Source organism: Accipiter gentilis, chromosome W (assembly GCF_929443795.1).
Source record: "Accipiter gentilis chromosome W, bAccGen1.1, whole genome shotgun sequence".
Classification (NCBI taxonomy): Eukaryota; Metazoa; Chordata; class Aves; order Accipitriformes; family Accipitridae; genus Astur; species Astur gentilis.
The window spans coordinates 15,418,513-15,444,230 of record NC_064918.1 but is presented as its reverse complement, the minus strand read 5'-3'; the positions used below and the strand labels follow the sequence as shown (position 1 = coordinate 15,444,230).

The window sequence follows — 25,718 nt, the reverse complement described above, 5'->3', positions numbered from 1 at the left end:
GTGCTTTTAAGCTGAAAGGCACAATAACATAGAATATATACAGCTGCAGTACAACATAATCTATAGCACTATTTTCCTTGAGGCAAGCATATCATTCAGCAATTCCTTATCTGTTTTCTGAAAGAAGAAACACTGAACTTCAAACCTTTGATCTCCTGAGAACTATTCTCAAGGCATGCTGGAATTATTGATGGTACTGGAGCAAGAACAAAGCTTTATTCGGGTATTTTTATGATTGATACCTAAAGGCTTATAAAAATTTAAAATGTGCATTTTTAAAGAGGTATCTGTATTGCTGCCTGCTTTTGTAAATCCCATACTGTGCATATTTTCAAGTTCTTAAGGAGTATTGATTTGCTACCTGATAGAGAGAATGAACTGCTTATTGCTTAATGATTGTCTCTCTGTAACTACATACCAAGGACTGGCGTTTGTCAAGGATTAAGCCTGTCTGAGACTGGTACTTGGGAGTGATGAGCAAGAGGGAGCCATGAGCAATCACAAAACTTAATTGTTTGATGAATTTACAATCTTGTTGAGAAGGCACAAGCAGAGGCCTTGCTTGAATAGGTAGGGCCGGAAAAGATAAGAACTCCTGCCTTTGTTCTCGTCCTTGTAGATAATTTAGCTTAAACTAGCCAGCCATATGGTTTTACACCACTAATGAAAACTTAGATACTAAGAGCACTAACAAGCATTGATGTATCAAAACATGTAAAGGACCATAGTGCGCAGAATCACCTGAAGAGGGTCAAATAGCGGACAAGTGAGGAAGACTATGGAAGACCACCAGAGGACTCCTGAAGACCACCAGAGGCCTTCAATGTGCCTGCGTAAAGGACATTTGCATATGCTAATAGTTTCCCAGAAAACTAATGAATATGTATAACATTTCTCAGAAATCTAGTGAATATGTATGTAGAACATGTACTTAACCTGCACAATTAGACCCTACGGTGTGCACAATAGGTGGAGCAATCCCCCGTGCATCCAGCACTGCCAATAAGGAATACCTACTTAATAGTTAATCAAACTATAGAGTTAGTTTCTTTGAATCATGCCTAAACTTAATTCATTTCGTAGGCTTTTCAAATATAGAGGCTATACATTAAGTGTAGCTTAAACCAGTATAGAAAGAAATTCAGACAAGTATTAGGAAAAATTTATAGACATTATAGGCCTGTTTGGCTGTAGACTTACTAATAAGGAGTAGGATAAACAGAAAATGCCAACATTGAGAAGGATCAGAGGTGAGGAGGGGTCCAAGGTCTTTCACAGATGAAGGCAAACCAACCAACTTGACTATGTTTCAGTTGGTAAACTTGCCTTTTGTAGGTTAAGACAAATTCATAACATTATTATCTGCCTTCCTTCTGTCAGTTAACTTACTTCATATTAATAAGAAAGTAAAGGAAGGGTTCTGCTCTGAAATGATGTTCTTATTGCATTGAACTGATATTCAGGAAGAAGTCTCCATATGCAAATATTTCATGACACACTGGAACTTAGCCTATGCATTCAGGTAAGCTGGGTGCAATTTTTTCCCCCATAATGGGAAAACTAACTACATGAGAAGTCAGTGATTTTCAAAGAAAAATGTAAAGGATTTGGGGTATAACCATTTTATATTTTCATGGACTATCCATATATCCATAGAGTCACAAACTTAACATTGCTGTCTGGTATGAATTCTCTATGTCTTATTGTTATGGGTTTGTGTGGCACAGGTTTTTTTTTGGTAGCCAGGGAGGGGGCCACAGGGGTGGCTCCTGTGAGAAGCTGCTAGAAGCTTCCCTGGCTCCAAGTTGGACCTGCCTCTGGCCCAGGCCAACCCAATCAGTGACAGTGGTAGTGCCTCTGGGAGAACAGATTTCAGAAGGGGAACTTGCAGTGAGTAGTGGGATTGTAATGTGAGAGGAACACCTATGTGGATGCTGAGGTCAGTGAAAGAGGAGGGGTGCCTGAGGAGGTTGATGCCCCTGCAGCCTGTAGTGAGGTGGCAGGCTGTCCCCCTGCAGCCCATGGAGGTGAGCGGGGGAGCAGAGGTCCCCGAAGATGTCCATGACTCCATGGGAAAGCCCGCGCTGGAGCAGTCTGTGACTGAAGATCGGCCCGTGGAAAGGATCCACGCCAGGGAAGTTCAGGAAGAACTGCAGCCCGCGGAAAGGACTCACGTTGGAGAAGTTCGCGAAGGACTGTCTCCTGTGGGAGGGACCCCACGGTGGAGCAGGGGCCGAGTGAGGAGTCCTCCCCCTGAGGAGGAAGGAGCGGCAGAGACAACGTGTGGTGAGCTGACCCCAACCCCCATTCCCAGTCCCCCTGCGCCGCCAGGGGGAGGAGGGAGAGAGAACCGGGAGTGGGGTTGAGCCATGGAAGGAGGGAGGGATGGGGGGAAGGTGTTCTAAGGTTTGTGTTTACTTCCTAATATCCTTGTTTTGATTTGATTGGTAGGAAATTAAATTGATTTTGTTTCTTCCCCAAGTTGAGCCTGTCTTTTGCCCGTGATCATAAGTGGTGAGTGATCCCTCCCTGTCCTTGTGTCGACCCATGAGCTTTTCTTTATATTTTCTCCTCCTCATCCCACCGGGGCCAGGGGGGAGGAGTAAGCGAGTGGCTTCGTGGTGCTTTGTTGCCGGCTGGGCTGAAACCACGACACTTATCGATGTTGCATTGTTTTTACTTGCTTATTGTATCAAATTTTAAATTATAACTCAAAGTTTTTCTTCCTTTTTTTAATCTGTTGAAATGATATTTATAAATATTAGAGCTTTACAGGTACCCTGAAAAATCTGGACTGACAGTGACATTTTCTAACCATAATATTCTTGTTCCAACTACTAAAAATACCATGCACTGTTTCAAATAGCTGAGTTTTAAGAAAACAATAGAGGAGTATTTTATCCTTGAAAAAAACTGTATATATGTGATTATTGCTATACTTCCTAATCTAACATGGGAATTTCAGGGTCTCATTATTATTCTGTGTGCCAACTATCTTGACACAAAGTTACAATGTTTGCCAAAAAACTTCAGAAGAATATGGGCATATTTTTTAAGACTTAAGGTATCATCTAGTTAGCAAGTACAAACCTGTTGCTTTTCATAACAGTATGAAAGTGTTAGGGACAGAACAAGCCTGCACTGTACTATGACCATTGTATAATAAATACTTGCTTCATACCTCCTTCCATTTTGTCTCATTAACTTCTTTGTACTGCAATTCATATTCCAGAGTAATCCATCCCTTCTGAACATCTGCTGTTGGTGGTGGATCCCATCTTACTTGGATATCCCCATGTATCCCCGTCTGACTAGTATTTAGCAGAGTCCAGTTAAGGTGGACAGGGGGATCAGGTAGTACTGTTTAAACAGAGTATTCAGAATAAACCAGCCAGTTTTCAATGTGAAATGACCATTTTTACTACACACTATTAAATTATTTCAGGACTAAAAAAACATATTAACCACACATTTGCTGATTAAAATTAAACCTATGAATCGATGACAAAGTCACTACAAGTTTGGTAACAAGAAGGCACCCTGCCATTGGCAGTAGACATGCTCTGCATAAATCTTACCTGAATGACTAATAAAGACGACTAAGAATGTATTACCTATTATACTACATTTTCCAATAGCAGCTTATAAAACACTGAGACATAAACAGCTCTCCATCAAAACTTATATTTTACTTCTCATTATAAATAAAAACAATAATTGGAGTAACACAGAAAGATAAATATTTAATGACTACTTCTGAAATAATGTAGAAATACATTGAAAAACTATGGTATCTGAAAAGCTATTCTCATTTTGCTCAGCTGAAGGGAACAGTGGGTATTCTGGTCACTTGCAGGAATAAAGTGTTAATTGTGTATACATACACCACTGCTCTGAACAAGCAATAATGTCTAGAAAATCCCAGAAAGTCACAATTCATATAGGAATAAATATAAATTCTAGCTTAGAAATGCTAAACATCCTGATTCTGCAGATTAGTGTTGATTCAGGAATAAAAACCTATTTGGTTCCAGAACTTTTCAGAATCAAGATTTTAACGCCATCCTTGCTCACACTGAACAAGGGCATGTAGCATCCATTAGAAAGGGCTCAGAGTGACAGCAAAGGCAAACTCATCTGCAGACATTTGAGAGACCACGTATTTGCTTTTATCCTTTTAGCTTTCTTCCAACCTGGGCAATATTTTCTGGTGTGGATCACATTACATATGTTACAAAAACAAATCCCTTCCAATATATCTTATTGTTTAAGAAACTAACCTTTCTGAGATGGAGAATTTAAATATAGTATGAATAATATGAAAGCTTATAGAATCACACCTATTGTGGTATAAAAATATAGAGGTAAAATGCATAACGGAAGCATACCTATTTCATCAACGCTGAAACATTTTTCATCAAATACTTCATCTTTATTAGCAAGCTTAACACAATACGGTATCCAAATAGAGGTGTAGGATGTGTTGAAATAACAGCTATTTTCTCCTGCAGTGATATAATCAGGGCATTCTTTCCAGTCTTCATCATTCCTAGAATGACAACAAAAATGTAATATACATGAGAGAGAGATTTATAGATCTTACAAGGTACAAATTATAGATGTTACAAGACATGTTGTTGATAAGTCATAACTAATATGGAAGTGACAAATGCATGTCAATATTTATTGTGACTTAGGATGAAGACAAACCACTATACAAGCAACCTGCATAAATGTATTTAGGTTCTCATGTACTCTTAGTGGCATTTCTGTGCTTTGGATGGTGTTTCCAAAAGATCAGTCAGAGAGCACATGTTGTCATGCTGGTAGGTGCTAATGACTACCAGCAAGCACAAACTTAGATAAATTTGATATGCATTTAAGCAACTGTTGTTCAGGCAAAATTAAATTGCAATAAGATGGCCACCTACATAATGAGATCTGAAACACTGAAAGCCAGTCCTTACAGCAGATCAGTACTGCACTACCTGCACACCCAAAGACAGGGGAGTGCATTGCCCTGGGGAGATGAATTGGGATGTAGGCACTGGAGCATTGATTGCTCACATGGGAAAGTGCCCAAGGATGGATGCTGCAGGAGACCTAGCACAAACCAACCCAGGACTGCAGGATGTGAAAGAAGGGAAGAGAAATACAGCGCTGTGAGTGAGGGCGAGCTAAATTCCTTGGGATACAGAACTTCTAAAACACAGGCTTGGAACTACTAGCAAGAAGGGGTTAGGGGTGGATTCGATAACCCAGCTCAAATGCATCTATGCCAACACACGCAGCATGGGCAATGAACAGGAGGAGCTGGAAGCCATTGTGCAGCAGGATATATATGACTTAGTCGCCATCACGGAAACATGGTGGGACAACTCCTGTGACTGGAGTGCTGCAATGGATGGCTACAAGCTCTTCAGAAGGGACAGGCAAGGTAGAAGAGGTGGTGGGGTGGGTCTCTATGTTAGGGAATGTTTTGACTGTACAGAGCTACACAATTCTGATGACGAGGTGGAGTGCTTATGGATGAGGATGAGAGGGAAAGCCTATAAGACAGGTATTGTGCTGGGAGTCTGTTATAGACCGCCCAACCGGGTTGAAGAGATGGATGAATCATTCTACAAGCGGCTGGCAGTAGTCTCAGAATTGTGTGCCCTTGTCCTTGTGGGGGACTTCAACTTTCCAGACATCTGCTGGAAATACAACACAGCAGAGAGTAAGCAGTCTAGGAGGTTCCTGGAGTGTGGGGAAGATAACTTACTGACACAGCTGGTAGGTGAGCCAACCAGGGGAGGAGCCTTGCTAGATCTGTTGTTTATGAACAGGGAAGGACTGGTGGGAGGTGTGATGGTCGGAGGCCGTCTTGGGCTTAGCGACCATGAAATGATAGAATTTTTGATTCTTGGTGAGGCAAGGAAGGTGGTCAGCAAAACCACCACTATGGACTTCCGGAGGGCTAACTTTGGCCTCTTCAAGGCACTGGTTGAGAAAGTCCCTTGGGAGATGGTCCTGAAGGGCAAAGGGGGCCAGGAGGGATGGACATTCTTTAAGAAGGAAATCTTAATGGCTCAGGACCAGGTTATTCCCATGTGCCGCAAGATGAACCGCCAAGGAAAACGACCGGCCTGGCTGAACGGGGAGCTTTTGCTAGGAGTCAAGAAAAAAAGGAGAGTTTATCATCTCTGGAAGAAAGAGCAGGCAACTTGGGAGGAGTACAGGGATCTTGTTAGATCATACAGAGAGAAAATTAGAAAGGCAAAAGCTCAGCTAGAACTAAATCTGGCAACTGTCGTAAGGGACAACAAAAAATGTTTTTACAAATATGTTAACAGTAAAAAGAATCCCAAGGAGAACATCTTTCCTTTAATGGATACAGAAGGGAATGTAGCCACCAGAGATGAGGAAAAGGCCAAGGTACTTAATGCCTTCTTTGCCTCAGTCTTTAATAGTGAGTCCCGTCACCCTCAGGGTACTCCGCCCCCTGAGCTGGAAGGTAAGGATGAAGAGCATAACATACCCCCCGTAATCCAGGAGGAAATAGTGACCTGCTACGCCATCTGGACACTCAGAAATCTATGGGACCAGATGGGATCCATCCAAGAGTACTGAGGGAATTGGCGGAGGTCCTTGCCAAGCCACTCTCCGTCATCTATCAGCGATCCTGGTCAACAAGGGAGGTCCCAGACGACTGGAGGCTTGCAATGTGACTCCCATTTACAAGAAGGGTTGGAGGGAGGATCCGGGGAACTACAGGCCTGTCAGCCTGACTTCAGTACCGGGGAAGATTATGGAATGGTTTGTCTTGAGAGTGCTCACATGGCAAGTCCAGGATAAGAACGGGATCAGGCCCAGTCAGCATGGGTTTATGAAATGCAGGTCCTGCTTGACCAACCTGATCTCCTTCTATGACCAGGTGACCCGCCTAGTGGATGAGGGTAGGCTGTGGATGTTATCTACCTTGACTTCAGCAAGGCCTTTGACACTGTTTCTCATGGCATACTCCTTGAGAAGCTGGTGTCTCATGGCTTGGATAAGTCTACTCTTCGCTGGGTGAAAAACTGGCTGGATGGCCGAGCCCAGAGGGTTGTGGTGAATGGAGTTAAATCCAGTTGGCAGCCGGTCACAAGTGGTGTTCCCCAGGGATTGGTGTTGGGACCCGTTCTGTTTAATGTCTTTATCAATGATTTGGATGAGGGGATTGAGTGCACCCTCAGCAAGTTTGCAGATGACACCAAGTTGGGAGGCAGGGTCAATCTGCTTGAGGGTTCTACAAAGAGGTCTGGACAGGCTGGATCGATGGGCTGAGGCTAATCGTATGAAGTTCATCAAGGCCAAGTGCCAGGTCCTGCACTTCGGTCACAACAACCCTATGCAGTGCTACAGGCTTGGGGAAGAGTGGCTGGAAAGCTGCCCGGCAGAGAAAGACCTGGGGGTGCTGGTTGACAGCCAGCAGTGTGCCCAGGTGGCCAAGAAGGCCAACAGCATCCTGGCCTGTATCAAAAATAGTGTGGCCAGCAGGAGCAGGGAGGTGATTGTTCCCCTGTACTTGGCACTGGTGAGGCCGCACCTCAAGTACTGTGTTCAGTTTTGGGCCCCTCACTACAGGAAAGACATTGAGGTGCTGGAGTGTGTCCAGAGGAGGGCAACGAAGCTGGTGAGGGGCCTGGAGCACAAGTCTTATGAGGAGCAGCTGAGGAAACTGGGGCTATTTAGTTTAGAGAAGGCTGAGGGGAGACCTTATTGCTCTCTACAACTACCTGAAAGGGGGTTGTAGTGAGGTGTGTGTTGGTCTCTTCTTTCAGGTGGCTGGAGATAGGACAAGAGGAAATGGCCTCAAGTTGAGGCAAGGGAGATTTAGGTTGGATATTAGGAAAAATTTCTTTACTGAAAGGGTTGTCAAACATTGGAGTAGGCTGCCCAGGGAAGTGGTTGAGTCACCATCCCTGGAGATATTAAAAAAGCGAGTGGACGGGGTACTTCAGGACATGGTTTAGTGGGCATGGATGATGGTTGGACTCGATGATCTTGAAGGTCTTTTCCAACCTAAATGATTCTATGATTCTAAGAAACCCCTTATGTTTTTCCATTCTGGCTTTGTTAAAAAATTCATAAATATTCTTTGTAAATAAAAGAATTGCAGCAGGAAATACCACATTCATATATTACATTTAATCTCTCAAAAAAGCCAAACCAACAGTTGTAAAGAGTGGCATGAATTCTCAGACTGAGAAAACTGCTACTTGTGTAGGGTCATTTTCATACAGTCAAGCTGAAACTATGCTGCAGGTCCAAAACCAAATAAGTCTTCAGTAAAGGAAAATGGGAACAACCAGGTTATTAGAAATACTCTACAGGAAAAGCGACGGACATTTATTCAGTATTTCTGAAGTAATTTAAAAAAACAAATCTGCTGTTCTTTATCTCAATACTCTCTCTCAGCCCAAATATAGAGTGAATAGGGATCTTTTAAAAAATTACAGTCATGGTTTGTTAAAAATATACTGTAAATGCCTTTTCTTACTGTCATGGTTTAACCTGAGCCAGCAACTAAGCACCACGCAGCCGCTCACTGACTCCCCCCCATCCAGTGGGATGGGGGAGAAAATCGGGAAAAGAAGTAAAACTCATGGGTTGAGATAAGAACAGTTTAATAGAACAGAAAAGAAGAAACTAATAATGATGATGATAACACTAATAAAATGACAACAGTAGTAATAAAAGGATTGGAATGTACAAATGATGCACAGGGCAATTACCCGCCGACCAACACCCAGCTAGTCCCCCAGCAGCGATTCCCCACCCCCACTTCCCGGTTCCTATACTAGATGTGACGTCCCATGGTATGGAATACACCGTTGGCCACTTTGGGTCAGGTGTCCTGGCTGTGTCCCCTCCCAACTTCTTGTGCCCCTCCAGCTTTCTCGCTGGCTGGGCATGAGAAGCTGAAAAATCCTTGACTTTAGACTAAACATTACTTAGCAACAACTGAAAACATCAGTGTTATCAACATTCTTCACATGCTGAACTCAAAACATAGCACTGTACCAGCTACTAGGAAGACAATTAACTCTATCCCAGCCAAAACCAGGACACTTACTAAGAGCCATTTGTGCTGGTTTTGGCTGGGATAGAGTTAATATTCTTCATAGTAGCTAGTATGGAGCTGTGTTTTGGATTTGTGCTGAAAACAGTGTTGGTAATACAGGGATGTTTTCATTACTGCTGAGCAGTGCTTACACAGAGTCAAGGCCTTTTCTGCTTCTCACCCCACCCCACCAGCGAGTTGGCTGGGGGTGCACAAGAAGTTGGGAGGGGACACAGCTCGACAGCTGACCCCAGCTGACCAAAGGGATATTCCAGACCATATGATGTCATGCTTAGCATATAAAGCTGGGGGAAGAAGAAGGAAAGGGAGGACGCTCAGAGTGATGGCATTTGTCTTCCCAAGTGACTGTTACACAGGATGGAGCCCTGCTTTCCTGGAGATGGCTGAACACCTGCCTGCTGATAGGAAGTAGCGAAGAAATTCCTTGTTTTGCTTTGCTTGCATGTGCAGCTTTTGCTTGACCTATTAAACTGTCTTTATCTCAGACCCATGAGTTTTCTTACTTTTACCCTTCTGATTCTGTCCCCTATCCCACTGTGAGGGAGGTGAGCTGAGCAGCTGTGTGGTGCTTAGTTGCTGGCTGGGGTTAAACTAGGACACCATTCAAGCTGTACAGAAGTAGGATTAAGGTAAACCAATTATGCCAAGTGCAACCTTCAATACTGGAGTGGGTGCTTAAGAAGTAAAAAGGCAGATGCTACATAAATTAAGAAGCATTTCTGCTACTAAGCACAGGTCTTGTGCTTAGCTGATGAGACCAGACACTTTTCTAAAGGAAATGCTGTAGCTCAGGAGTCAGGACTTCATAAAGGTGTATGTGGTTAGACACTATGGTTTGTGTTAAGCAGAAGAGTGGGTTCGGTGATATATTTCAGTCCTGAGCCTTATATGTTGCTTGCACATTAAAACAGAAATATTTTTCATGTGGATGTTCCATTCACATCTTTTATTGCAGTATACTAATTTCTGGGGAAAAGATGAAATGTGATCTGTTCAACATATGAGGTACTGCTTTATTGAGAGTTTACTTAATTTTTAAAGTTTGTACTCTCTTGATGCATGCCACTGACAACTGTCAAGTATACATTTACACTTAGTGGGTTTAACTTGGACCCTTATATTTCTGAGAGGTCTTGGAAAAGTAATAAATCAAGCTTTGCCATTAAGCTTAAGTTTGCTAAGCAGATGTATCATCACCAGTAGAAATTCTGTAGATCAAAAAGGTTGAAACATTAGATGGAACAGAAACTCACATCTTCCTATTCTGTGAACAAAATGCCTGTTTTCCTTAATAGCCATTACTGGTAATGTCTATGTCCTCTTTCAGGCTAATCATTGTAACATGCTGAAAATTACAAGGGCTTAAATGGAATGTGAATCAGAATTGAACAGGGCTCAATGAAACATTATCCCCAGTCTCAGAGCAGCCTTTTTACCTGGACCTGCACATTTAGACTTTAATCTAGCAATAGATCAATGGAAGTTCTAGAAAAATGTAATAAAAAATTGAAAGGGGCTTGTATCCAAACTCCACATCTGAGTGAGACGGGGAACCAAAGGAACCTTAGTAGATATAGTAGATATATGAATGTAGATAAGAATTGTTTAATAATTATCTAGTTTATAATGAAGTTAAAGAAGTTTCAATAGAGGTAGACATGGCCCAAGGGGATGAGAAGTGATGCTTAACGTTTGCATTGTTGAGGATGGCTGGGACAGGAGATAGACCCTGATAAGAAGCAGCAGTCGACCCCAAGAGCCAGCCAAGACCCCAAGAGCCAGCCAAGACTGGCCTTGTGATTTGGATAAATGCCAAGGAACAACTGAGTCTGCGCAGGGACAGAAGGTTAAGAGTTCACCATGAAGAAGACATACAGCCTTCATCTTCACGACCACCACACAACCAACATAAGGAGGCACTGCACAAGCGCAGTTGAGATGAGACTACGGAAATGACTTCCTGGAGCTAATTTTAATATGAAGTGGGGATAGGTAATGCCTATGTATAGGCGTATTGCAAAACTCTATTGTGATGGGTTGACCCTGGCTGGATGCCAGGTGCCCACCAAAGCCATTCTATCACTCCCCCGTCCTCAGCTAGACAGGGGAGAGAAAAATATAACAAAAAGCTTGCAGGTCGAGATAAGGACAGGAGAGATCATTCACTAATTACCATCACGGGCAAAACAGACTCAGCTTGGGGAAAATTAGCTCAATTTATTACAAATCAGCCAGAGTAAGGTAATGAGAAATAAACCCAAATCTCAGAACACCTTCCCACCACCCCTCACTTCTTCCTGGGCACAACTTCACTCCTGGATTTCTTCACCAAGCCCCCCCAGCGGCACAAGGGGGAGGGGGATGGGGTTTACGGTCATCACACATTATTTTCTGCCGCTAATCCTCCTCAGGGGGAGGGCTCATCACACTCTTCCCCTGCTCCAGCGTAGGGTCCCTCCCACGGGAGACAGTCCTCCATGAACTTCTCCAATGTGGGCCATTCCCACGGGCTGCAGTTCTTCACGAACTGCTCCAGCATGGGTCCTTTCCATGGTGTGCACACTTCAGGAGCACACTGCTCCAGCGTGGGTCCCCCACGGGCTCACAAGTCCTGCCAGAAAACCTGCTCCGTGGGCTCCTCTCTCCACAGATCCGCAGGTCCTGCCAGGAGCCTGCTCCAGCGCGGGGTTCCCACGGGGTCACAGCCTACTTCGTGCACCCACCTGCTCCAGTGTGGGGTCCTCCCCGGGCTGCAGGTGGATATCTGCTCCACCGTGGACCTCCCCAGGCTGCAGGGGGACAGCCTGCCTCACCAGGGTCTTCACCATGGGCTGCAGGGGAATCTTCGCTCCGGCGGGCGCCTGGAGCACCTCCTCCCCTTCCTTCTTCACTGACCTTGGTGTCTGCACGGTTGTTTCTCTTACATGTTCTCACTCCTCTCTCCAGCGGCTGTTTCTCTCCGCGTCCCAACTTTTTTCCTTCTTAAAAATGTTATCACAGAGGCGTTACCACCATCGCTGATTGGCTCGGCCTTGGCCGGCGGCGGGTCCATCTTAGAGCCAGCTGGTATGGGCTCACTCAAACACAGGGGAAGCTTCCAGCAGCTTCTTACAGAAGCCGCCCCTGTAACACACACCCCCCCCCCCCCGCTACCAAAACCTTGCCACACAAAACCAATACATTTTTACATATGTAACACTTGACTGTATAAATTTAAAGTGAACTCCCAAATCAGGCGCGCACGACTTTGGTGTGACTACCCCCTGTGCCACCCAGTGCTGAATGAACATACCTACTTTACAATCTCACTGATTGTGGAGTCTGTTTTCCGCACGTCATGAGCACAGATATAAGGAATCTCACAGTTGCATGTTAGGTTGGTAAGGAATAAACTGAAGTTCCCTATTAAAAATTCCTTTCCCAAGCCATAGAGTGTTCAGTTTTGGATTCTGGAACCTGGACCTAAATTTATAAGAATGTGTTCTTAATTATCTGCCAAGTAATGCTTGTCACTGCAAAATGCTTGATAATTAACAACGAATTTTGACATTGAAAAATATATACTTAAACCACAGTTTTATGCCCTCAAAACCAGTATGGTTTGCATCATGACAAAAAAATTAACAGCAACAAGCTAACAGGAATATCAAAATATATGACTTTTCTCTCTTTTCCTCTGTCTTTCATTGTTTCCATATTATTACCTTTTCATGTACAATAGTTGTATTGTTCCTGGAGCACTGAGGTTATAAAAATTCCCATCAGTCCAATAACATGAAAATGTCTCCAGTTCAGGTGATCTGCACTTGCTGATTTGTGGCCACTGCAAAATGTCTGTCAGGAAAAATGGCAGGGGACAGAATGAGACACATTAAACAAATCCATAAGCCAAACTAACATGCTGTTAAAATGAAACTCAGCATTTTTAATGAGTAATTAACTTTTCTTCCAATTGCTTACATACAATCAGGAAAGATTTAAATTCTTTTTACATGCATAAACGTAGATGACTATACCTGTAGAAAGCCAAATTTGAAAGTCAAGCTCTCTTTTGTGCAGTGTGGAAATGTTAGTATCACAGCCTGACACACAGCATGGGGATATGCCAGCACTGTAGCTGTAGTTCAGTACAGATATACCTGAATTAGCTCTGTACTTGCTTTAAAGAAAGTGTGGTACTGCAGAGCTCAGTATTAGACTAACCACAGCTTAGTATTTACCCAGCTGAGCAGTTTTGCAATGTGTCTACTCATTAGAGTAGCTACCTTGAACTGAGTTCAGGTTTGTATATAACTACATTGTATAGATATAACCTTGCTCTGAGAGAGATAAGGGCAGCTCTAAGCATGTGCTTGTTCTGCCACATGCTGCTTCTATATTCATAATTTCTGTTCTTTGTCAAAACTGAAATGATTTAGGGCCATGAAATGACTGGTACAATTAGTCAGCCTTGTCAATCCTTGTGAGAAAAATAAAAACAAAAGTTGCAGGTATGATTCACTGCTTTCAAAGCAAGTACTTAATTTTTTTCCTGATTTTTAAGGGTCTAATGAAGCAGGCATTCTAAAATGCCAGTGTTTCCTATTTGGCCTGGAAAGCTTTCCAGAGGGAGATCACATGCATGTGGAAGCATCTACCTCTCTTCATTATCTGGGAAATGTGATCATTTATTTAAGAAAATTTCTCCATGAGGCACCTAAAATGTAGATATTAGTCAGTTGTTTATGATCAATGAAATGATCCCTGGCCAGGGAATGACATGATGCTACTGGACTCTGCATGTCAAGATCTTTGCAAATATTTTTGCAGTATCACAACTGTAAATATTTGGTACAAAACATTTACACTCAAAGTTGGAAAAAAGTATTAAGATACAGACATACACATGCACCAGATGCTTCCTACTATGAATGAGGATTTTGTAGCCTTCTTGCATGTTAACTCCTTTCTTTATGGCTCAGAGAGACACAGCCACTCAATGCCAGAACAATTTGTATTTCTTTGGCTTAATGGTTTAAATTGTCCCTTCTACATTCTACACTGCCAAGCATCCACATCAGGCAGTAACTAATACATGAATATTCATAGAATCATATAATCATAGAATATCTCAAGTTGGAAGAGACCCATAAGGATCACTGAGTCCAACTCCCTGCTCCTCGCAGGATTAACTAAAACTAAACCATATGACTAAGAGTGTTGTCCAGATGCTCCTTGAACTCTGACAGGCTTGGTGCCATGACCAATTCCCTGGGGAGCCTTTTCTGGTGACTGACCACCCTCTCAGTGAAGAACCTTTTCCTAATGTCCAATCTGAACTTCCCCTGATGCAGCTTCATTCCATTTCCTTGTGTCCTATTGCTGGTCATCAGAGAGAGGACATCAGCACCTCCCCATTCTGCTGCCCCTCCTGAGGAAGTTGTGAACTGCACTGAGGTCACCCCTCAGCCTTCTCTTCTCCAAGCTGAACAAACCAAGTGACCTCAGCAGCTCCTCATAAGCCTTGCCCTCGAGGCCTTTCACCATCTCGGTTGCCCTCCTCTGGACACACTAATAGTTTGATGTCCTTCTTATATTGAGGCACCCAAAAATGCACACAGTACTCGAGGCGGGGCCACACCAATGCGGTGTAGAGTGGGACAATCACCTCCCTCAACTGGCTAGCTATGCTGTGCTCAATGCACTCCAGGACACGGTTGGCCCTTTTGGCTGCCAGGGCACACTGTTGACTCATATTCAACTTCCCATCAACCCAAACCCCCAGATCTCTTTCCGTGGGGCTGCTCTCCAGCCTCTCATCCCCCAATTTGTATGTATAATCAGATTATCCTGTCCCAGGTGGAGAATCTTGCTCTTGTTAAATTTCATACGGTCGGTGATTGCCCAGCTCTCTAGTCTATCCAGATCTCTCTCTAAGGCCTCTGTACCCTCAAAGGAATCCACAGCTCCTCCTAGTTTAGTATCATCGGCAAACTTACTTAATGTACATTTGACTCCTGCATGCAGATCATTTATAAAAAAATTAAAGAGCACTGGTTCTAAAATTGAGCCCTGCAGAACCCCACTAGTGACTGGTCACCAGCCTGATGTAACCCCATTTACTATGACTCTTTGAGCCCGACCTGTCAGCGAATTGTTCATCTAACATACTATGGACTTGTCTAGCTGTGTGCTGGACATTTTGTCCAGAAGGATACTGTGAGAGACAGTATCAAAAGCTTTGCTAAAATAAAAAAAAAAGCCACATCTACTGGCTTCCCTTAGTCAACTAGATGGGTGACCTTCTGTTTTGCTCACCCCATATCATTGCCTTATTTAACAATTTGGACATTGAATACAGCCTGAACATATGTGTGTAAATAAGAGATTTTGTAAGTTGGGTGGCTTATTTTCCCTGCCAAAGTATTTAAAATTCTTCTTGCCAACTTAAAATAACTGATGTTTGCTTAGAAAGATTTAAACAGAAAGTATTTTTTCTGTTCCTTAGCCAGCACGGTACATTTCACTGAACTTTATAGAAATTTCTTTTTTACATTGAAAAAAAAATAATTAAATGAAGTGTTGCAGCAAATGGAAGAAATCACACTGTCCTTTTTCAGAAAATATTGAAATGAAACATTTTGACTATTGCACCTGGTTTTGTTTGGTATGGTATTCGATATTTGACAGCTTTGGCCTAAATCCCAAAATGTTTTTGGTTGACCTTGATTTGAGTTTTTACACATTTTTACACCGTTTGTCAAACAATTTTCACCTGGTTAAAACCAGCATATGATCATGAAATTGCAAGCTATTATAACATACATCAAAAATAAATCAGAATAAAAGATTCAGGAACAGTACTATATTTATAACTTTTTAAATTCAGGAATGTTCCAGCTTTAAAAATTGAACTTTCTTTTCTATTTGATGGAAAATCAAACCATTGTTTAAAAACAAAAGAAAGAAAAATAAATGAAATTTTGTGCCTCTATTTCAGAGGCATGAGTAAAGTTGCCTTGATTGCATAATGCCTATAATCAACAGGACATGAGTCTCTCCCTTCTTCTATAAACAGATAGTGTGCAAGAAATTACATGTTATGGTGGTTCCTGTTTCTATCCTCAGCCACATAAATCAAGAAAAAATATAGCTATTTTTACTGAAACAGGTTAAGAATTTGAGAAAATGATATTAGAATATTTCTGTTGATGGCTGCACCATATTTATAACTAGAACATACAATATTTAAAGCCCATGCAGACCATGTCCTCCAGGGATAAAGTCACACAGTCACTTCTTAACATGAATGAACTGAATAGAATCAAAATTCACTTACATTTTGAGAGGTCCAGCAGAATCTTAGACATAGGGTCTACAATGTCCTAATAATGAATTTTGTTGAATTCACCAGCTTTATATACAAGCTAAATTAAGGACTGTAAGGCATACAAACTCTTCTAGGAAAATGGATTATAACACAGCCAGAAATGGCATCGGTTACAATGGAGAGGATTACCAATGCACACAGAATACAGATTAAGACTCGGTCTCTTACACCCTAACTTCAGAGGAACGTATCCCTAAGGTCCCACTTTCTTTTCCACTTCCTCACAACAGGACTCTTAATTCTTTGTCTCACAGGTGTTCCTTCAACAGGCACAAGAATTTTTGAGCAGGAAGCAGATTTGTCCGGGATTCATATGCTCTTGGTTTACTGGTTTGGAATTTTTTTTTTTTTTTTTTTTATGACCAGTTCCATTTGTAAGAAAAATCATCTTCTGATTGATTGTTTTCAGTTTCTATGTCAAGCTTCCAGCCTTCAAAACTGCAGGCCTTTGTGACTGACTGGAGGAAACTTTGTCATATTTACTTGTATAATACTTGGCACTGTTAGGGTGGATCTCCTGAATTCCTTGTTTCCCACAGAAATAAATTATCGACATTGTACAGGACCCTGTGTGAGCTCCATCTCCTGAACAAACTGTATCAGAATGTGATAAATGAACACAATAGCTCAGCTGAATGCATTTAGGCATAAAGGCAGCAGGGTACTGAAAGTAAAGGCTGTCAAACCGAGATTTAAAATAGACTAGAAAAGCAAAACAAAGCATGGATATACACTTGCCCTTTTCCTACCTGATCCAATAAGTTCCAGTCAAATTGTCATGAATAAAACCACTCACTTCATTCAAGATAATGGCTTGGCTGAATACACAGATTTCAACAGTAGAAAACATGGGAAAAAATGGTAAATCTGTGGTTTCCACTGTCACTACTAAGAAAGTTTGGTAGAAAAGTTCCTAGTCCTGCCCCAGGGTTTAGCTGAAGGTAAATGTTCAGATACCACAATTACACTGCAAAAGAATAAAATGTCTTCACATTCTGCTCTCATTATGTTATGACCACAGATTAGCCATGGTCTAAACTCTGGCTCAGCCAGAAGAAACTGTGCCAAAAAAGAAGCTAAAACAATAGTGTGGTTTACTGAAAGAATCAGGAATGCAGATCTGCCATCACTTCTGCTTACATTTGTTTGTGGGTCACCAGCCAGCAGTTTTCCATTTAGTGTAGTTTCAATGATATATTTGTCATGGTTTAACCCCAGCCAGCAACTAAGCACCATGCAGCTGCTCACTCACTTCCTCCCCACCCAGTGGGATGGGGGAGAGAATCGGGGGAAAAAAAAGTAAAACTCGTGGGTTGAGATAAGAACAGTTAAATAGGACAGAAGGGAAGAAAAAAAATAATGATAATGATGATAATAATAAAAATGAAAATAATAAAAAAATAATTGAAATATACAAAACAAGTGATGAATAATGCAATTGCCACCACTCGCCAACCGATGCCCAGTTAGTTCCCGAGCAGCGATCCCCCCCAGGCCAACTCCCCCCAGTTTATATACTAGATGTGATGTCACATGGTATGGAATACCCCTTTGGCCAGTTTGGGTCAGCTGCCCTGGCTGTGTCCCCTCCCAACTTCTTGTGCCCCTCCAGCCTTCTTGCTGGCTGGGTATATTGGGTCTGGCTGAGATGGAGTTCATTCTCCCCATAGCAGCCCTAGTAGCGCTGTGCTTTGCATTGGTAGCTAGAAAGGTGTTGATAACACACCATCATTTTGGCTACTGCTGAGCACTGCTGGCACAGCATCAAGGCTGTCTCTCCAACATTTTTGCCCCCCCCTCAATGGCAGGCTGGGGCTGGGAAAGATCTTGGGAAGGGACATAACCAGGACAGCTGACCTAAACTGACCAAAGGGATATTCCATACCACATGACGTCAGCTCAGATATAAAAGCTAAGTGAAGGGAGATGGAAGGGGGGCATTTTTGTCTTGCGGACCAACTACTACATGTACTGAAGCCCTGCTTCCCAGGAAGTGGCTAGACATTGCCTGCTGATGGGAATTAGAGAATAACATAATTTGTTTTTCTTTGCTTTTGCACACGACCTTTGCTTTCACTTTATTAAACTATCCTTATCTTGACCCATGAGCCTTTTGTTATATTTTCTCCCCCCTGTCCAGCTGAGGAGGGGGAGTGATAGAGCAGCTTTGGTGGGCACCTGGCACCCAGCCAGGGTCAGCCTACCACAACCAACCTCTGGTAAAAGGGAATGATACAATGGACTGTTAAAGACTACATTGAAAGCAATGGGGGGTGGAACTTTCAAACATTGGGATACACATTTAGCAAAAGCCACCTGGTTAATCAACACCAGAGGATCTGCCAATCGGGGTGGCCCTGCCCAGTCAGAACATTTACATACTTTAGAAGAGAATAAAGTCCCTGTAGTGCACATGAAAAATATGTTAGGGAGGACAGTCTGGGTTACTCCTGCCTCAGGCAAAGGTAAACCCATTTGTGGGATTGCTTTTGCTCAAGGACCTGGGTGCACTTGCTGGGTGATGCGAAAAGATGGAGAAGTCCGATGTGTGCCTCAAGGGGATTTGATTTTAGGTGAGAATAGCCAATGAATTTAATTGTAAGATATTAGTTGCTATAGAACCCTGCTACTGTATGTTATCATTACTATAATTGTTATATGCTATATCCATAGTACTATAGTAAGAATCACTTGGATCAAGCAAGTAAGAACTGTGATAAAACTGAGCAAAGCGCAGTAGTGATGGAACCAGAAATGACTTCAGCATGCAACAATCCAACATTACACACCATCCTCCTGCTTTGTCCAGTGTTACCTGCTCACCGCACCACACTGAAGCCCGATCCTGCTCTGCCGACGACTGTGTGGACTTCACACCATCCCTCCTGCCCAGAAAGACTGGTATGACAGATGGAGCCCAAAGTTGGGGACTAAATGAACTCAACGAACATTTTATAGAGATGGCCCATAGACTAAGGGAATGATATCTCTGTGTGTGTGTGTATACACACATATATATATCAAAGGACGAAAAAGTTGAAGGGGATTAATTAGGATGTATTGGAAAGTATGGGACCAGAGCATGACCTAAATGATATAGAATAAGAGGTGGATACTGTCCTGGTTTCAGCTGGGATAGAGTTAACTGTCTTCCTAGTAGCTGGTACAGTGCTATGTTTTGTGTTCAGTATGAGAATAATGTTGATAACACACTGATGTTTTCAGTTGTTGCTAAGTGTAAAAGGAACTAGGCCTTAAGCCTCATTGTTTCTAAGACTATTCGTATCAGACATATAACTAATGATTAGAGATTGCTTTAGATGTGATTAATAGAATGCAGGTGCTTATAAAACAATATGCATAAGCTGCTTATTTGTCCTATGTGTAGCCCCCACCATGGCTGGCTAAAAACCCAGTTAAGCTAAATCAAAAGAAGAAGGATCATACATCTTAGACCTAAGACATGGGAGTAAGTGATTAACTTTAGAACAAGATAAATTAATAAATAGCTTGAGTGATTTTCAGAAATTCAAAGGTGATCTTTGATGTGTAAGAAGATAAGTGATTGTGGTGACCAAAGACCTTCTGCCTATGACCTAACTTCAGAAGAACCAGGACACGAGAATTGATGCGAGAAATTGATGAATGATAATGACATGGGAACCGAGATCGACTGGAAAATTACAAAGACTTTGGACTGGGATAATGGGTTGTAAAAGGTATATAAGACTGAGAAATTTTTCGAAGGTTGCCATTCACTGTGGTGGCAGCCCAACTCTGAGTTGTTAATAAAGCAAACCTAGAGAAACCCATGACTGAAAATCCTTTAACACTAAGTAGTGTTTAGACTAAGTCCAGGATTTTTTCAGCTTCTCATGCTCAGCCAGCAAGAAGGCTGGAGGGGCACAAGAAGTTGGGAGGGGACACAGCCAGGGCAGCTGACCCAAAGTGGCCAACGGGGTATTCCATACCATGTGACGTCACATCTAGTATATAAACTGGGGGGAGTGGGAGTGTGGGGGGGAATCACTGCTTGGGAACTAACTGGGCATCAGTTGGCAGGTGGTGAGTAATTGCATTGTGCATCACTTGTTTTGTATATTCCAATCTTTTTATTATTATTATTGTCATTTTATTATTGTTATTATTATCATTATTATTTTCTTCCTTTCTGTTCTATTAAACTGTTCTTATCTCAACCCACGAGTTTTTCCTTCTGATTCTCTCCCCCATCCCACTGGGTGGGGGGGGAGTGAGTGAGCAGCTGCGTGGTGCTTAGTTGCTGGCTGGGGTTAAACCATGCCAGTTCAGGCTGTTTCTGTCATAAATAAAATGTTCAACTGATTCTTTGGTATTGCTTCATCTTAATTTATCCCAAGGGAATTCCGAATTCACCACGACCCCTCCCTGGTCTGTCCATCACGGGTTGTGACACCATGGTGCGGAAGGTTGTCCCCCTGTAGCCCATGGAAGTCCACAGTGGAGCAGATATCCACCTGAAGCCCGTGGAGGACCTCATGGTGGAGCAGGTGGATGTGTCCGAAGGAGGCTGTCACCCCATGGAAAGCCCACGCTGAAGCAGGTTTGCTGGCAGGACTTGTGACCCTGTGGGGGACCCATGCTGGAGCAGGGCAAGAGTGTGAGGAGGAAGGAGCAGCAGAGACAACATGTGATGAAGTGATTGTAATCCCCATTCCCTGTCCCCCTGCGCCGCTCGAGGGGAGGAGATAGACAAAACTGGGAGTGGAGTTGAGCCTGGAAGGAAGGAGGGGTGGGGGGAAGGTGTTCTAAGGTCTGGTTTTACTTCTCATTATCCTTGATCTTTTATTTGGTTGGTAGTAAATTAAATTGATTTTGTTTCTTCCCCAAGTTGAGCCTGTCTTTTGCCCGTGACCATAAGTGGGGAGTGATCCCTCCCTGTCCTTGTCTCAACCCATGAGCTTTTCTTTATATTTTCTCCTCCTCATCCCACTGGGGCCGGGGGGAGGAGTGAGTGAGTGGCTTCGTGGTGCTTTGTTATTGGCTGGGCTTCAACCACAACACCATTCTAGTAGCCCTCCACTGGACTGCTTCCAGCTTGTCAACAATATTTGTAAGTATTTATAAATCATTCTAGATTGCACAATCCCGCAAGAACACACTGACTTAACAACAGTAAAATAAATATTATGAATACATTTTTATGGATCATTCATGATTCATTAAAGAAAATGATTGCTAGCAAAGTAGTAGATCTGGGCAGTAATTACAGCAGAGTACAGGGCAGTTTCTGCCTGGTTACAAATTTTCAGTTGCAATTCCTTTCTGTTAGAATATTCCTCTTATATCAAAGCCACATATTTCTGTGAACTGAGATGATTTTGATGAGCTTCTGAAAAATATTTCAAAAAAGAAAGCCTCATTAATAATTTTCTGCACTTTGCAATTGGAAACACTCATGACTGAATGCTCGTCAGTTTGTTTGACCTTGTGTCTACAGAGCAGCTCTCCAAATTATCCAAATCCCTCCCTTGGGAAACAGCAACTGAAGAGAACTCCTCCAGCATAGCAAGGGCAGTTACCTTATCCTATGGCATTATTTTGTAACCCTCACACAGGGTTTTATGGGTTTGTCAGGCCATAGTTGAGTTTTCCTTGCCCTTGTGAAGTCTTCTCTCTTTTCATTATGCAGAAAAACAAGGAGGAAAGCAGGGATCATATGCCAGCAGTTATGATATTCCCAAAGGAGAATAAAAATGATGTATTTCTGACAATGCTTGACATTGCAAGTAGCAAGGCTGCCAACCTCATTCCCATATTCCTAACACTGTGTTAGTGGCTTTGGGGGAATGCAAGGCCAGGTTTTCTGGAAGCATCCTTCCTCCATAGAGCACTTCAGAATGGGAAACGGACAGAAGAGCTGCATCAATACTGCTTGATGCTACTTATCCATATGACACCAGTAGTGCTACTCTACCCCATTGGTCATGCTGTTGTGGGTCAAGAGCCCACCCAAGGCTCTGCACTCCTATATTCACTTATGACTCATAAGATTGATCCTACTTCTCCAATTATATTTAAAAATACCTTTTTAATCTCTTTGATAATAAAATTAAACTATTTTGGATTAGGCTACAAAGGCTGGTATAAAAAAAATCCACTAAAAGGGCCAGTATTTGTAAATCACAGTCTATCCAGTACATAAAGGACTGTAGTCATGGTGTTGGATCAGACTGACAGAAACCTTGGAATGTAATTTCAAATATTTATCAGTGGTACTATTCTAAAATAAAAAAAACCCACAACACCTAAAACTAAAAGGGACTTTTGAGATTTAGCATTATGATGCATTTGAAATTGAAAGGCTAAGTATGTTGAGATTGGTGCAATTACATTTAAGTGCCCAATAACAATTCTGAACTTACATTTAAAAATATACTATTCTGTATTTTTAACATCATCAGAAGTAATATAAATAATAAAAGAATAGTAGTAGCATTGCTAAAAGAGGTGACAGAAAAATATTTTCTCTTTAATTCTGTCTGCCTCTGTGTTCTTTGTAGGAGGGAGTTTTACTGTCTGTCTTGGTATACAGTCAATATCTTTGCAGTTGGTCTGTCTCTTACACAGCAATGATAGGAAGAGAAAAAAATGGAAAATGAAAATGTGCACATTATACTACTAAAAGGCGTATGGATTTGGAGACAGGAGGAAAAAATCTTTATGTTTTAAGAGATTTTTGAAGATGAATTATGGAGGTGTCTCTTTTAAGTCCTATGCAGTTCTGACACATCTAAATAACAGATGAAGTCTCTGCTGAAGAGAAGCAGGGGGTCATGTGCTTCATTTGCTGCATTACCTAAAAACCTGTAACAGCTGTCCCCTTTCCCTCCCTATCTTTACAAAACAACTGTTGAACTCCCCTAACAACTCCCTGCTTCAGCTTCACATATTCCTTTCCTATTGTCCTGGTTTCAGCTGGGATAGAGTTAATTGTCTTCCTAGTAGCTGGTACAGTGGATGTTTTGTGTTCAGTATGAGAATAATGTTGATTACACACTGATGTTTTCACTTGTTGCTAAGTAATGTTTAGACTAAGTCAAGGATTTTTTGGCTTCTCATGCCCAGCCAGCAAGAAGGCTGGAGGAGCACAAGAAGTTGGGAGGGGACACAGCCAGGACAGCTGACCCAAAGTGGCCAAAGGAATATTGCATACCATGTGACACCATGCCTAGTATATAAACTGGGGGGAGTTGGCCTGGGGGGATCGCTGCTCGGGAACTAACTGGGCATCAGTTGGCAAGTGGTGAGCAATTGCATTGTGTATCACTTGTATATTCCAATCCTTTTATTAGTATTGTCATTTTATTAGTGTTATTATCATCATTATTAGTTTCTTCCTTTCTGTTCTATTAAACTGTTCTTATCTCAACCCATGAGTTTTATTTCTTTGCCCGATTTTCTCCACCATCCCACTGGGTGGGGGGTGAGTGAGTGGCTGCGTGGTGCTTAGTTTCCGGCTGCGGTTAAACCACGACACATGGGCCTTAGTGATCCCTGAACTGCGTGGCTTTGTGTCTTTTATCAGGGTGGTCCCCTACTCTCCTCCCTTTTTTGTTTTGTTTTTTTTTTAGTTTGGAAAAATGGAGACTGTACATGTTATTAATCTAATTCGGTTATGATGGATGTACTAATGTAGACTTGGAATGTCAAGGATGAGAAGATGACTACAGGCAACTAGATACTTAGTGGGCTTTTGAAAAGTGATAGACATCCAATTGTAATACTGTTTGTATGCTTGTATTTCCTTAAATTACAATTTTAATTTAAACTGAGAGATCTCCCATCCAACTGGAATCCTTTACCTATTATTGTGAAAGTAACAACTAACAATACTGAAAGTAGCAAATTAAATGTCTCCTCAAGAAGCTGACTGTTCTGCATTACCTAGCTTTCCAAGACTGAGTGTTGAGGATTTCTTGGCTGGGCGAGGGCATGTGAGCAATCCAGCCGTTAGGTGGGAACGAAGCATAAGTTTATGAAATGCTGGAGCAGACAAGGACGCTGTGTCCTTGTACGCTGGGAAAAAAGAAGATAAGAAGAGCCTGACAAACAACTCCTGGATGCCAAAGAATGAGATAAGTAACTGCTGGACACCTCGTGAAGAAGCTTGCACAGCCAATAGAGGATAAGATAGTGTCGCGTGAAACGGGGTATTGGACTAATTAGAGTATTGTATAAGGCGCGTGCACAAGCGCATAAGGTATATAACTGTGCTAAAAGTTGTAGTAAATGGACTTCACTTGATTACATTGGTCTGTGCGTGATTTCCCCTGTGGATCCTCCGCAACAACTGAGTAATTTACTATGGAAGAAAAGACATTACTAAAAGTATGTGAATATAAAAGCACTGGAGCAGGCTGTGCTAGAGATGCTGCAGGATCTCTGTCTTTGCAGATACTCAACATGGGCTTGGGCAAGGCCCTTAGCAACCTGATCTAACTTTGAAGTTGGCCTTGCTTTGAAGCTGAACTAGGTAGCTCTCAAAGAGACTTCCCATTTAAATTATTCTGTGCTTGTGTGATCCCAGATGGGCTGACACAGTGGGTAGTCAGAGGTGTGTTGGGAATTGGCTTAATGAGAAAGAACACGGGTGTCGTGGTTTCAGCCCGGCCGGTAACAAAGGACCACGCAGCCGCTCGCTCACTCCTCCGCCCCCCTCCGGTGGGATGGGGAGGAGACGGAGGAGAGAAAAGAAAAAGAAACTGGAACCTCGAGGGTTGAGATAAAGGCAGTTTACTGGGACAAACAGAAAGAGATTACAACAACAAAAACGGCACTAATGAAAAAAAGTATACAAAAAGAGTGATGCACAGTGCAACTGCTCACCACCCGGGACCCGACGCTCCGCCACTTCCCCCACCGAAAACAGAGACCACCCCCTGGCCCGCTCCCCATTTATATACTGGGCAGGATGGCACATGGTATGGAATAGCTCCTTGGCTAGTTCAGGTCAGCTGCCCCGGCTATGCCCCCACCACCCAGGTTCCTGTAAAAATTAACTCTATCCCAGCTGAACCCAGGACATTATCCACCCCTTATTCTATACCATCTACATCATGCCCAGATCTTACATTTTTTTCCAATCAACCACTACTACTTTCCTGGTCTTATATATAAGTATATGGACTCCCCCCCGCCCCGACCTCGCACACACACACACGGTGTTCCTTTAGCCTATGGGCTATCCCTCTAATGTGT

General features: G+C 42.5%; 1 protein-coding gene across 12 annotated transcripts in view; it reads right to left on the bottom strand.

The window, feature by feature from the left end:
* LOC126035273 (growth hormone receptor-like) overlaps nucleotides 1-25,718 on the bottom strand; it is a 190,468-nt gene that overhangs the window by 20,597 nt on the left and 144,153 nt on the right. For all 12 annotated transcript variants that reach the window (XR_007504891.1, XR_007504890.1, XM_049793660.1 and 9 more), the window contains 3 exons: nucleotides 12,814-12,943; nucleotides 4,389-4,549; nucleotides 3,182-3,360 (listed from right to left, as the gene is read on the bottom strand). Coding sequence is in view for 10 of the 12 variants with exons in the window: in XM_049793660.1 (XP_049649617.1) it covers nucleotides 3,182-3,360; nucleotides 4,389-4,549; nucleotides 12,814-12,943 (470 nt within the window). In the remaining 2 variants the exon portion in view is untranslated. The remainder of the gene's footprint in view (nucleotides 1-3,181; nucleotides 3,361-4,388; nucleotides 4,550-12,813; nucleotides 12,944-25,718) is intronic.